General features: G+C 39.7%; 1 protein-coding gene across 2 annotated transcripts in view; it reads left to right on the top strand.

The window, feature by feature from the left end:
- Positions 1–12,874, top strand: part of LOC146003751 (uncharacterized) — a 138,294-nt gene extending 125,420 nt beyond the window's left edge. For both annotated transcript variants that reach the window (XM_083142158.1, XM_083142157.1), the window contains one exon: positions 11,742–12,874. In XM_083142158.1, coding sequence (XP_082998284.1) covers positions 11,742–12,159 — 418 coding nt within the window. In that variant the 3' untranslated portion in view covers positions 12,160–12,874. The remainder of the gene's footprint in view (positions 1–11,741) is intronic.
- The last annotated feature ends 1,446 nt before the right edge of the window (positions 12,875–14,320 follow it).

The raw sequence follows: 14,320 nt of genomic DNA, 5'->3' as shown, positions 1-14,320 counted from the left end.
GACCTTTTTTCCCATTTTTCTTGACCTTTTTTTCCTTTTTCTTCACTTTTTCACTTTTTCTTGACCATTTGCCATTTTCTTCACTTTTCCCCTTTTTCTTGAAGTTTTTCCCTTTTTCTAAAGATTTATCTAATCACCGCATATTTAGGTATAGTTGGAAATTTAGAAAAAATATATATTTTATTCAATGAAAAACCCCTACAACAAGGCCGTTAAGATGAAAACTGAAGCTGTACTTTAACAATAGATTTATTAATGCATGTAAAAATCAAAGCTTCAGAGTTGAATGGAGAATGGCCACATTACTTTATTTAATATTTTTGGCACACTTCCACATACTCGTACAAGAATGTAATGGTTAAGAAACAAAGTGTACAAACTTTAACCACAACTCAATACAATTTTAAATTTCTAAATATTCAATTTTATAAAATCCCAGCACAGGTATATAATATTGTAAATTCACTACACTGTAAAAAAATAGCAAACATTCTTGACCACAGGCACAATTCCTTGATCTTTTCCTTAACTTTCTCGACAAATCTTGACTGGTAGATTCCCTGTGTAAGTTCATATTTAGGGGTTTAGTGTTAAATTTAGAGCCAAAATGACCATAAATTGGGCCTTTGCGAAAGATGCTAGAGGGTGTTGAGGACATTTTGCGCCTATTAGGGTGTTGGGTTCTGTGGGTCTGTTCTCTGAATCTGTGTTTGAGGATGCTACCACCTCGCCAACATGTTCTCGGTATTTAAAAGTCAAGTTCTGTCATAAGTCATGACTAGAGCCCGGAAGTTCAGGCATTTATTTTCGTTAAAATAGGCAGGCAAAAAGGCATTTATAATGTGGAAAATAGGCACTAAAAATGAAAAAAAGGCAAAATAAACCGAAAAAAGGCACATTTGGGAGTCACTTACTTTTATCTATAATTTCTGGCAAAATGTTAAAATCTAAATTGGGAAGAGCATTTCAATTTTCTCCGTCTTGATTGCACATAACTACAAGGTGTTTTGTTTAAGTTCTCAACATTCATTGATAGTCGTCTGTCAGAGAGAATGTTTTTCATAATAGAAAATGATCTTTCTACTTCGACAGAAGTTATTGGAGCATACATAAAACAAGCTAATGTAGCTGGACTCATTTCGGTAACAGCATTTTCACCTTTTAGAATATCACAAATTGTTTTCAATTGTTTCAAGTGCTCATTTGCACTCACTACCCGTTTGCACTTTTCCGCAACAGCTGACCCCTTTTCTCCTGGCACTTCCATCATATGCTCCATAGATTCCTCGTAGATTTTCATGGATTCTATAATTGTAATTGTCTCTGGCAATGCATCATAATGTGCAAAAATAAACTTGAATAGCACAGGAGTTTTTCCACTGAAGCCGCTTCATTTTCTGGAAGAGCATCTATCACCTCACTGATTTTTTCAAGGTCGTTAGCAATATATAGCTGCTGATATCCAGGTTCCCCATCTGGTCAAGACTGGTTGCGAAGGTAAACTAAGCTCAGATGCAACTTCCTTAAATTTTCGGGTTCGAGAGGGAGATTTCAGAAATATCTTCTTTGTGTTCAAAATCAACCTGTCCACTTCAGCAGTCAATCATGCACAAGGAAATGTTAACCGAAAGGCAATATACTGACTCAGCATGAAATACTTTTTTCTCTCACTTTTCTCCTTCAGCAATGTTGAAACATGCATGAGTTCAATATTACTTAAATAAGACGAAAATTACTCACATAATAAACGGAAGAAAAATAAATGCCAAAAACGTTTTTTCAGAGAAAAATAATTTATATACACATTTTTTTAAAAAAAATGGTTAAATTTCATTGAAAAAGGCAAAAAAAACGCATTATAATTAAACATAGGCAGTGGGGTCCCAAATAGGCAAAATAGGCAAAATGAAAAGGCTTCTAAAACATTCGAAACAACATAAGAAACGTATATCCGGAAAAATTTTATCAATATATGCAGTAGATAAAGGAGGCATTTTGCCGAACTTCCGGGCTCTAGTCATGACAATGTGCGCTGAACTCTGTGGAGAAGTGCTACGTTGCCAGTGATGCCGGCTTCGAATTCCGGCTTGGGCGTTCTTTGTGAGTGTCCTTTCATCAATTTCATCAAATCATCACCCATACACATCGTCGCGATTAGCCAAAAGTGGCGGAAAAGCGAAGTAAGAGAAATCAAATCAATTAATTTTCCCCTGGTAGGCAATTCCACATAACAAATTGCCTGGTTATTTACTCAGTGCATTAAACTGGGTCAACAGAAATAACAATAATTACTATTACTATTGGTTTTTGATTCCCGACTTCAATTGTAATGACAAAACGTGAAAGGGCAAGATCCCCGACTCCCCTTTTCAGCCCCCCCCCAATACGCCATTGAAACACACACACAGGTAGATATCTGCTTTACCATCTCATAGCCGGCCTCCGTTGCGGAGTGGTTATCACAGCGCGCTACGACCCCAGGTGTTCCGGGTTCGAATCCCAGCCTGGGCATGGGTGATCTTTGTAAGCGTCCATTCATCAATTTCAACATATCACCACTCAACCACATCGTCGTGATTAGCCAAAGTGGCAGAAAAGCGAAGTAAAATAAAGGAAATCAAATCAACCAATCCGTTAAATTCCTTCGGGCCAGAGTGATTCTACGATTGAGCAAACACTACAGGACTGGACTATAGGAAGATTCACAAGTTCGCTCCTTCCGAATGGTATCGGAAAACATGGTTTCTGTCAATAAGGCAGACGATTAGATTGCTCTTGCGCACCAATCAACATTAAGATTAAGAAACAATAGATAATGCATACAGTTTGGTAATCAAATTGCCGATTGTACCTGCCTTCAAGAGTGTTCAGTTTCTGCATCTGTTGGCATCTTGATCCCATATTACCACCACTGGCGGATTTAGCCAGGGAGGCATGTGCTCCTGCCATAAACGTTGATTCGATATTGTGAAAAGTATTGATAACATTCTACACTGAGTGCTCACTGAATTGCGACCACCTCTGCAAACAACAAGGAACAGCCCAGCAGCTGCTCTGATCACGTGAATACCCCGACTGGAAGTATCGTGGTGAATGTATAGACACAACGCTACACGTTAAAATGGGAAGTGGTCAGGATTTGACATCGTTCCAAAAGGGCATGATTGCGGGTGGCAGACAGCGACACTGGTTGGATGCGACCGTTTCAGTGTAGTGAAGGTGTACAGGGAGTGGCAAGAAAACGGGGCAACAAGAGGCAGAATTGCAAGGGCGTACGGAAGGTGACACTGCGGGGAGAGCGTCGAGTGAAACGGCTCGTGACAGCTGAACGCACCATCAGCATACGTGAATTACGTGACCAATACAACAGTGGATGCCCAACACCCATATCCCACGTAACTGTGGGGCGCACAATGGCACGCATGCAGTTCCACAACACACGACCCACTCGTCACACATTCCTCACGAAGCGTCACCGCCGACTTCGTCTCGCTTGGGCCCACGTGCACGCTCATTAGACCGTGGACGATTGGGAAAGGGTGTGTTGTGTTGGTCCGACGAATCACGGTTTTTGCTACACCACTGCGACGGGCGTGTGCGCGTGTGGCGCTAACAGCACGAGGCTAGGGACACTTCCTGCATGGCGAGTGCTGTACAGTCTGTATGGTGTAGGGTTGCTTCTGTTGGCATGGACTGGGACCATTGTGACATCCGTGTGTATCGAGGACCACTTCTACCCACACGGGGACGGAATTTTCCAGGACGACAATGCACGGTGCCATCGAGGCGGGACTGTACTTGCTTGGCTGGAGGAACATTCCACCGAGATGCAGCATATGAATTGGCCCCCTAACTCCCCCGATCTTAATCCCATAGAGCATCTGTGGTATATTGTGGAACGAGCTCTTCGAACCATGCACCCTGCACCGACGTCAGTTGGCTCGTTATGGGATGACATCAGGAATATATGGTGTCAGATCCCCGTGGAGACATATCAGCACCTCGTGGAATCCATGCCACGTCGTGTCCAGGCCGTCCGCCGAGCCAAAGGTGGACCAACAAGTTATTAGGTAGGTGGTCGCAATTCAGTGAGCACTCATACACACACACACACACACACACACACACACACACACACACCTAATGTTTTGCATGGACTGTAGCTACATATGGTGCGGAAACATTGACATGAGAACAAGTGAGAAGAAGCGATTGGAAGCTCTGGAAATGTGGTTATGGAGACGAATGGAACGGGTGAAATGGATAGAGAAAGTGAGAAATAAAACAGTGCTAGAAAGAGTTGGGGAAAATAAATCAAAGCTGTAGATAATCATGAAGAGAAAAATAAATTGGTTGGGTCACTGAATGAGAAGCACCTGTATCCTAAGGGGTGCTACTGAAGAGATGGTCGAAGGAAGGAAGATCCAGGGAAGAAGAAGATACCAAATGATTAAAGACATCAAAATAAATGGGTCTTACGATGCTACAAAGCGAAGGGCTCAAGATCGAACAGCATGTAAGTTGCAAGGAAAAACCTGCCCCTGGGCAGAAAACAATGAATGAATGAACATAGCTAGTACACCCCTATATGTGCACCATTAGTAGCACGACAGATGTCCATATTCAAGCTCCGCCCATGTGTTGTACATCAGTACTGGCGTCACATTCCGAATCGCAGCACATATACGACGTCGTTGATCAGTAAGGCCACGAACTTGATATGATCCATATTTTTATGTGACGTCACCAGTAGAAGATATGTCAGTAATGTATTTATCTTTGTAAAAGAAAGCGTAATTTCTTTGTTATTATATGTCATAATGCACCTTGTTTGTAATGTATATCTTTTGTTTAATGTTTATTGTATTTTATGCTCTGTTATGAGTAGTTTAATGTATCTTCATGTTTGCAAGAGTGCACTATACGAATTTGTATTTCTAAAGATGTAGATGTCAGTTTTGTTGATAGTATCCTTTTGTAGATAGTGAATGATTCATCTGTACTTTAATCTGTGTTCTCGAAAATAGTATAAAAGCGAGGATATCGCGTAAGAATCCAGGGGGTGCTCGTTGCTATGTGAAGTACGTATGCATCACGTCATCTGGGAGTATCGGGTTTGACGGTGCTCGTTGCTATGTGCAGTAAGTTTAGTGTGGGGTACATTTAGCTACTAACACCTGTGCTAACACGTCGCAAAAATCGAAACAAGCAGGTTGTTGATTTTGTAGCGTTCGATTTATTTTTATTGTATTTTTGTACTTGTAGACTGCAATCATGTCTAATTGTGCTGTAGCAAGCTATGAAAACTATAACCAGAAAACTAAAGGAACTGACATAAAAAATATCATAGATTTCCAGTCGATAATTGCGTAAGTAAACAGTGGATTCATGCTTGTAGACGAAATGTAAAAAAATGCAAGTGTGCAGTGCCAATTATTGTGAAGAAGACTATGTGCGAGATCTAAAAGCAGAATTTCTGTATTTTCCACCGAAGAACGTGCTGAAGCCAACTGCAGTGCCATCGCTAAAATTACATCCAATTACTTTAGTACCAAATAATCGAGGAAATGGTGTAGTTCTCCTAAACACTTATCTTCACAATATGATTCGCTTGTAGGACGTGTTGATAAGGTTTACAGAGATGTACGCTACGAAAGATATGCAATAAGGAGACGTGCCCTAAACAAGGTAAAGACTATGCTGCCAGAAAAGAGAAAAATATATAGACAAAGGTATAAGCACAAATTGCAAGCAATGGTTCGTTGTTGGAAAACATATTCAATCGTTTACAAAGGAGAAACACACATCTGCATAATGAAGCAAATAAATTAAAGATTACAAGCAACCTCTATCAACCTGTTTTAACTGAATAAAGAAGTTCAAAATCTACAACGTAACCTAACCGACAGTACCACAAGAAAAGTCACCAATATCTTGAAAATGTGTTCAACTAGTGCGAAGTACATAGTGAGCCTAATTGATTTGTTATGTACATTTTATGTAAGTCGGATTTATAATTATTAACAATTTCATTTAACACAGACCGATGTTGATTGTGATTTGTATGTTCACATTATTGTGAAAAACGTTGTGGGAAATGGGCATTTCTCGAAATGAAATTCACTTAGTACATCTTCAATTCGAGTTACATAGCGTTGTATGCACGATGGTAAATATTGCATGAGTGAATATTACACCCATCATTGAAATTTTTGCAACTTTGTTCAATTTTGGTATTTCACAAATGTATTGTGAATAATTTTGTACCCTTGTACTCAATATAAACCAATGGATGTTACATTATTTCTTTGTAGTACATTTCTGTCAAGAAGAGCAAGATCTAAGATTAGTGTAATGCAAGTTACTTCGTTAATGTACAAATGTGTGTCGCATATCAGCCTTGGAATATATTTTCCGGTTATACAACTCAGAAATGGAAATGGAAATGGAAAATCTGCGGACAAAGTCCTTTAACGAATAATGATTGGTACAGTTGCACGGTCAATCATTGTGAGTTCATGTAACTTTTCTCCTTTATTGTTTAATTAAACTAAGATATTTTCATAGATATTCTCAAAGCGTTTCATTTACCGTGTGAGCAGAAATCTATTTCTATAGACTTGAATTAGTAGGTTAAGACATTTAAGTTTGATGTTCCTAGCACTCATCAAGTATTTCGAGTAGGTTAAGTTAGTTAAATTAGTACTTGTACACTTTGGCTTTGTATGTAAAGTTCTTAATACGAAAAAATACTATGACAACGATAACTTGCAGCCAAATTTGAACCAGAGAAATTAAAAATATCTGCAAATTACAAACTGGAATTGCGTTTTCAAAGTCTGAAACTACTATCTTACAAACTCTTTCATCATTCTTCCTCCACATAAAACTTCCCAAAAAAGTTTTGCATGTGGAACTTTGATCCGTACGTAAATTATTGTAGAGTAAATAAATATATGAAGAAGGTTGGGAATTCTTTCGAATTTAGAGTGTTTCAAATGCAGAGTAAAATTTTATCTAGCTCGTATATTGCTTCTTTCACTTGATAATTTCAAAAATAAAGTTACATTATGGAGAATCGTAAAGATTGGATTTTAAGTATATCAGTATAATTTTAATACTTTCTGATGTTATGTAAAATTTGAAATGTTCCTGGAAATGATTGCAACGTTCTGAATGAATAAGAAGGAACTATTCAGTCAAAAAACTAAATATTAGGCTTATTACTGCGTTGTGTTAAATGTTGTAAATAGATTATACCAGACTACTATCGGATTAAAAATTACGGATATTCAAGTTTGGACTCCAATTAAAAGTTAATCAGTAGAACAACATAAAAAAGAGTTACATCAAAATGAAGCTTATTCAATTCTGTGTCAATCTATAGTAACCAATTTATTTTTGATTATGCCTTCTATTTTTATCATCGTGAGAACAAAATAGGATTATTTTTTAGTTTGGCAAACTATCGCTCTCTTTGAGATTCTATAAATAAAGAACGAGTGTTTTTTTTATTTATAGATTATATATTATATAATTTATTTATTATCCAAACTCTAATATCCATAATTTATAATCCGATAGTACTCCTGTGACGTTCTGTGAGGCCCGTAGTACCTCGGAGGCCTCTGTCGATCTCCTTGGCGTAGTGGTTAGCACATCGCGCTTCGACGCCAGGGGTCCTGGATTCGAATCCAATCAGGTAAGACATTGATTTGTCCTTAATGAGAAAATTGAGAATTTAGTAAATGTGATAGTATATGTGAAAACAAATATTGATTGATTGATTTGCTTCATTTTACTTCACTTCTTGTGCCACTTTTGGCTAATTTGCGAAGATAGAGATGAGTGATGAAATGATGAATGAACACAAACATCCATGCCCAAGTCAGGATTCGAACCCAAACCTCTGGCGTTGAAGTGCGATGTGCTAACCACTACGCCAAGGAGGCGTGCTTGTGGAAACAAAGAAAGAGATCGAAAGGGGGGGGGGGACTACCTCTTATTTGTTTTCCTTTCATATTTAAAAAAAAGACAGAAAAGCAAAAATAAACCAAATCTGTCAATCAATTCTTTCTTTGTAACTCTTTCACTATGCAATTCTTCTTTAGCATGCAACGTTTCTTAATAAAATCATAATACGATTTATGAAATGATGAAATCTGAAATTCTAATGAGAACACAGACAACCTTCTTTGTAATATATCGATCAGGTTTCAGAAACATGAATTTTTACAATACGTTTGGATGTGCAATTTTCCCTCTTTTAAAAGTAGCATGTTTTAATTGTGTTACTAATCATTAAAGGAATACCTCAATACCATCCCGAAGTATGATAATTAATATTTACCCCTCAAAGTAATGAAACACTTTCCCTCTCTGAAACTCGCATAGAAATGATAGCGGCCGTTTGCTTCGGCCAAGCCCCGAACGAACATAACCGAAGGGGCACCGAGCATAACCGATCCTCCCACATGACGTCACGCGCTCGTGCATGATCGGCAATTTTCGGATGGCGCTACCTTATATATTAAGTTACCTTGGTAAGAATCATCACACTTTTTCGCCACGGATCGACGAAGCTTTTAAACTTAAAAAGAACTCCTCGGTGTTGTGCATACATCTTGGTCTGGTAGTTCGGGGCGCAAGCTAGGCCTATGTGATCATAGGTACGCCGATAGCCATGCATTGATGATATGCACAATACTGCAACCATTCTACGTCAAATAATAAAGTTAGCCTAAGGATTAATTTGGAAATAAAAGGCTAAAGAGCAAATATTGGCTCAGTTATCATTGCATATCTCTTGGTGTGGTAGTTCGGGGCGCAAGCTAGGTCCATGTGATCATAGGCTTGCCGATAGCCATGCATTGAGTTTATGCGTTTTAATTGAGTCAATTCATCGACAAAGCGAAATCCTCGCCTTCGTCTCAAGTATAGTTGCATTATAATTGCAATAAATAAAGAATAAAACTTTTCAGTTTATACGTACGGCAGTAATGTGGTTTTATTTCTCTGTGCTGTGAATATTGTCTTTGCCTAACACTATCCCTGTACCTGAGAGGAGTCTGTGTATTTCACCGAGTCTCATTGTTCACCGCTGAGTATTATTAAGTTAATATTAATAGTAAAATAATACGAAGCATGAAGTAATCGTGCCTGAGAACGTGACAAACTATTGTTTCGTTTACTTGAGACTTTACAAAACCCCATTGAAAAATCAAGCAGACTGATGTCCGGGGTTCTATCGGACCAAGCCATAGGAGCACCTCTCCCAATCCAGCGTCGAGGAAATTCAAGGTCTAGAACAGAGGTTCCCAAAGTGGTCGCCGTGGCTGGCTTACAGGGCGCCGCGAAATATTACAATATTTTCACTGAAATTACACTTGTTCCAAATATATTTACACATAAAATGTTTCAGAATTTGAAATATGTGTTTATTTTTTAACTTAAGGCAAACAACGAAACCACACTAACTGAGGGTGTTATATAGGCCTACATTCTGACTTGGGCGCCGCGGAGAATTCTAGAAACACTAAGGGCTCCGTGAAACGAAAAAGTTTGGGGACCCCTGGTCTAGGGAATTCAGCACTTCTTGCGCGTAATTGCACGGTGGACGGTGAGATACGGTGGGATCCATGAGTATTACCGTGCAAATTGTCCATCACCATGTTCGTGCACTTTATTTGACCCAATAAGAGCTTCAAGAATTAACAGAAAACAAGCTGTTGACAACTTTTGCCCCAGCATACATGAAATCCATTGCTTAAAAACACATTGGATGTAAGAGGAAAAATTAATGAATATAGTAATGGACAATTTGCACGGTAATACTCATGGATCCTCCTGTACAGCATAGCCTACATCTGCAACATGCCCAAGTATGTTCTTGCATTGACATTTCGTACCGCCAAGAACAATGGACCTATGACCTGCTGTGTTGTTTGTACGCACACAGATGCAACATGAAAAGTATATATATAAAGTTTGGATATTTGTAAATGCTGTTGCCTAGGCTACCTTTTGCCCAGTAGCCGGGGAAGCCAACGGATGCTTTCCCTCAACGGCTTCCCTCCTTGAAAGGTAACAATAGGATCTTGCCCCGGTGGTTGGGGGCGGGTCGTTTGTCGGAGGTATAAATACCTGGTTCCTATAGTGGAACCACGAGCAAAACAACTTGCGCAGACACGCGGCTCCTGTGCACCGTACCCCCGCGAGTAAGGGAGGGGGAGAGTGCACAATGCATCCTTATGGCTCGAGGTGGAGGGAAGAAGGGAAAGCTGGGCGGGGACTGCTCGTCCCAAGGTTTTTTTCTTTCGGCCTCTCATATGCTCAGGCTCAGGCTCTCAGTTCTCAGAAAGTGGCCGTCCATCAATGGATTAAAACAGTTTTATGGATGCATCGAGACACACAGAGAGTAAGCGCCGTATGTGTAGGGGCCTCTGAGTGATATACTGCGGGGGCAGGTTAGCGCTATGCTAAATACTGCGCTCGTTGAGTGAAGTCTTGATAAGTGCGTTTCTCTGTGTGACAGGACAAAAGGCAACTTAGAGCATGTGTTATTGGATCTGTAATGGAATGATGTATATACGGAATAGGGGAGGTATGTGTAAATAAACTGTACATCAAGAGAACTCCGTGAGACGTTATTCCTCGTAACAGACCCTATGCTGATGCTAGGAATGCTTACTTCTGGAAATTGTTCAGTTCGCGCATGCGCAACCTAACGAGTGATGACGTTTTGCAAGCATGGTAAAAAACCTATTCTTCAAACAACGTACGGCTTATTGATCTATTGGTTAAATATTACACGTTACGAATATTTCTTTCATTATACTTTATCTGACCACAAATTGAACTTAAAAGAATCCTGAGTTGTAATTATAATACGGTATTACTTTACCTGATGTTATATTCTAAACATATTGTTTTGTGTACAAGTGTATTCGATTAATCACCTGCATTCAATTTGCCTGCACGTTCGTTCGACTGTGATGTTATTTTTAAATAAAAACAAAGAAAGAAAGTATTGTTCGAATTGTTCATCGTTCTTTCACACCTCCGAACAATTTATTCTGGTTCTTTATGAATTCAAGCAGTAATCCATCCACTGTCTCCATCTATAGTCTAAGGCTCGCTTTAGACGAAAGCATATTCCTTAGCATTTTTCTAAACATTTATGCCATAACCAAAACTTTGACGCGTTAAGTGACGCGTTAAGATGCCATGGCATATTTCATAGCATTTCCCAAGAATAGGATCCGTCCTATTTCCGTAGCATAACCAATCAGAAGCAAGCTCTAGGTCACGAGTGCACTTGTAATGGCGGCCGCGTGAGATGTAAACAATGTATCACTTCACATTTTTAAAAGCCGATAACTATTCAACCGATAGGAATAACGTTTCGTATAAAACGATATTAGGTACAAAACAATGGCGCTGCTTAAATACATACTTTATAACGTATACAGTAAGCCTTTGTAAGAATATTTTAGTTACTTAAATTGTGAACATCGTGCACTCACCATATGTGGTGTAACTCGATGTGCCTTTCGTGATGTGTATATTATACATTGTAATCGCAAAAGGTAACCGAAGTGTTACATGAAATCCCTCCGTTATATGCTACTTTATTTTTGGAAGCATTTACATGGCATTTATGCTAGGAAAAATGTTAAAGTAAACACTTCTGTCTATAGCCGGCCTGAAACGTTGATACTCAGTTGTTTTTTGTTTTACAGGTACCCTAACGCACCGTGCAGCTATGTTGACAAGCTTCTTCATCCACGATGTATCCAGAAGTACAACTTTGTCCGCCTCCTGGCCTACACGTATGAAGAGGGCCTTCACATGGACAGCTTCAAGATGCCCGTCGCCTGCTCGTGCCACCTCTCCAAGAACGTCCTGATCCCGGTACACAGCTTTCCGATCCACCCTCCGCACTACCCCCCTGATCCTCACCTCTTCCCACACCCCCACATACACCCCAAATCCCTTCCCCTTGTTTCAGAACCACGTCCAGAACAGAGAAGGCCCTCCCAGGACATCACCAAGAGAACCACATCCTCTCCGGCACCAGCGGGGAACCATGCACGATCTGCCACCACTGCCAAGCCAACGGAACAGACTGTAGCGACGCCAAGGCCGAGAAAGAAATAGACCAATCGTCACGCTTATGAGATGCCATTTAGAGCCATTTGTGGTATGCGTTTCTGAAGATCAAGTGTTCATATTAGCAGCCTTGAAAGTGAGGTAGGAAATTTGTTTTTCTACTAGCTACGAAATCTATTGCGAATTATTGTTTTGGCAAATTCTTCAACGAGGTCGAGAAATTGTGGCAGTTTTTGGCAGTCTTGGCCCAAAAGGCCTATGGCGCCCAGATCATGCCATACATAAACTATTTGATTACGTCAACGTGGTTACTATAGCGCTTCTCCAGCCTTACGGCGCGCGGCCTACAAACTGGCAAGAGAAGTGGTAGTCGGGGTAGCGACCAATCCAGAGAGACAAGAAACACAGCAACTTGTAGAACGAGGTGCGCGCAGCACCTCCCCCAGCGACGTCGTAACTCTTGGCGCCAACGCTGTTGTCTGCGGCGTATTCCCCGCTCCCCACTTCCCTTGCCAGCATGAGGCCCGCCCGCCGTAAGAGTATACAAGAGCAATAGTATCCTATTACTGAAAGTCACTCTTTCTTATAATTTACTGAGCACTTAACTTGATCTGCCACCTCCCCTTCATTTTTTATTTTTCTTCATCAACGTATTAAATATAGCGCACCATTTAGCAAAAGTGACTTAGAACCAGCTAAAGTAAATGAATTACTAAGGAAATACAGGGTGCCCTAAAAAATGGTAACCGAAATGTAGAACCGTTGTACAGTGTCTCTCAAAAGTTTTAGGACAACGACATTTTAAACTAGGCAACCCAATTTACACAAGGCGTTGGTGGGTTGCGTGTAGAGTTAGGCTCAATTTCAGGGTTGCCACATGCACAATAAATATTTATAAAATACGCGAGAGAAATAAAAACAAGTATTAGTGTATAAAAGTATTAAAAATATCACTATTATATCGCAAGTGACAAAATTCTTTAAGAATAGGTTTTCTAGTATTTCATCGCTGATGAGTCTACAGAAAGGAAAAGAGGTGAGAGAAAACGAGAGGTGACAAAGGACAGGAGAAAGAGAAAGCGAAAGGAGAAGAGGAAAAGTAGAGGAGAGAAGAAAGAGAGGATATACGAGGAGAGGAGATGTAGTGAGGAGAATGGAAAAATATTCTAGGAGAGATGAGGAAAATGGAGCAAAGAAGAGAAAAGAGAAGGAAAACGAGATGAGAGAAGAGTGGAGAGTAGAGTAGAGGAGAGAAAAAGAGAAGAACGAAAAGAAGAGGAGAAAAGTGGAGTCGGAAATCTAAGACAGGAAAGGAGATACGATGAGTGGGATGGAGTTAAGATGTGCGAAAAGTAGGGAAGGCGATATGAGATAAAAGCAGAGCAGAAGGAGGGGAGAGAATAAGGAGAAGGGGAAGGAGAAGAGAAGAACAGAAGGGACTTAAGAGAAGAGGTAATTGCAGAAAATATAGTCAAGAATTGATCCATTGGTCAAATTATCGACATGAAACAGTCAATAACATTTTGAAATGTATTGGAGAATGTATTAGATCGGTGCGAAATGCTTTTTGGCTTAGTTCAGAGCAAGGTAAAATCTTTCATGTAAGATCTTTCATTTTACCTGCGATAATACCACTAAAAGACATTGACAAATATTAATGAAATAACTATTTATATTTCAGGACATACTAATTTTACCCCTTTTCCCACTCGAGTTCAATGCAAGGATACCTCCGCAAATATCGAATGAAAAGTTCTCATCATGTGCAATTCTCCATTAAATGTTTTCGCCGAGTCGTACTACCTTCGTTTTCTTTGTTACAAACGAGTATTGTTTGCACATTACATGTAGGAGGAGAGTTGCATCTACATTTCACATTGGTCAGCTCCTTCTACTTTCTTTCAGACGTGAAAGCTCGTAGGGTAGTGGTTACCGTTCGGGATTGTCAATTTGATGGTCGTAGGTTCAAACCCATCCGGTGGCAGAAAATTTTCGTAAGTTTTAGACCTATCCCATTGTGTCCATTGTCCACGCCGTTTGAAATGAAATGTTTCAGTTTGGAATTAACGATGGTGGGAGGGGAAATATTAAATTACAAAATCTCCATTTCAACGAACCGAGAAGTGGACAAAAATTGGATAATTCTTATAAATATTAAAATTACATTCATGTTTTTAGTGGTATTATCGCAGGTAAAATGAAAGATCTT

The sequence above is a fragment of the Lepisma saccharinum genome, chromosome 20, assembly GCF_977018435.1.
Source record: "Lepisma saccharinum chromosome 20, izLepSacc3.1, whole genome shotgun sequence".
Lineage (NCBI taxonomy): Eukaryota > Metazoa > Arthropoda > Insecta > Zygentoma > Lepismatidae > Lepisma > Lepisma saccharinum.
Note: the sequence above shows the minus strand (reverse complement) of the source record. Positions and strands in the feature narration are given on the sequence as shown.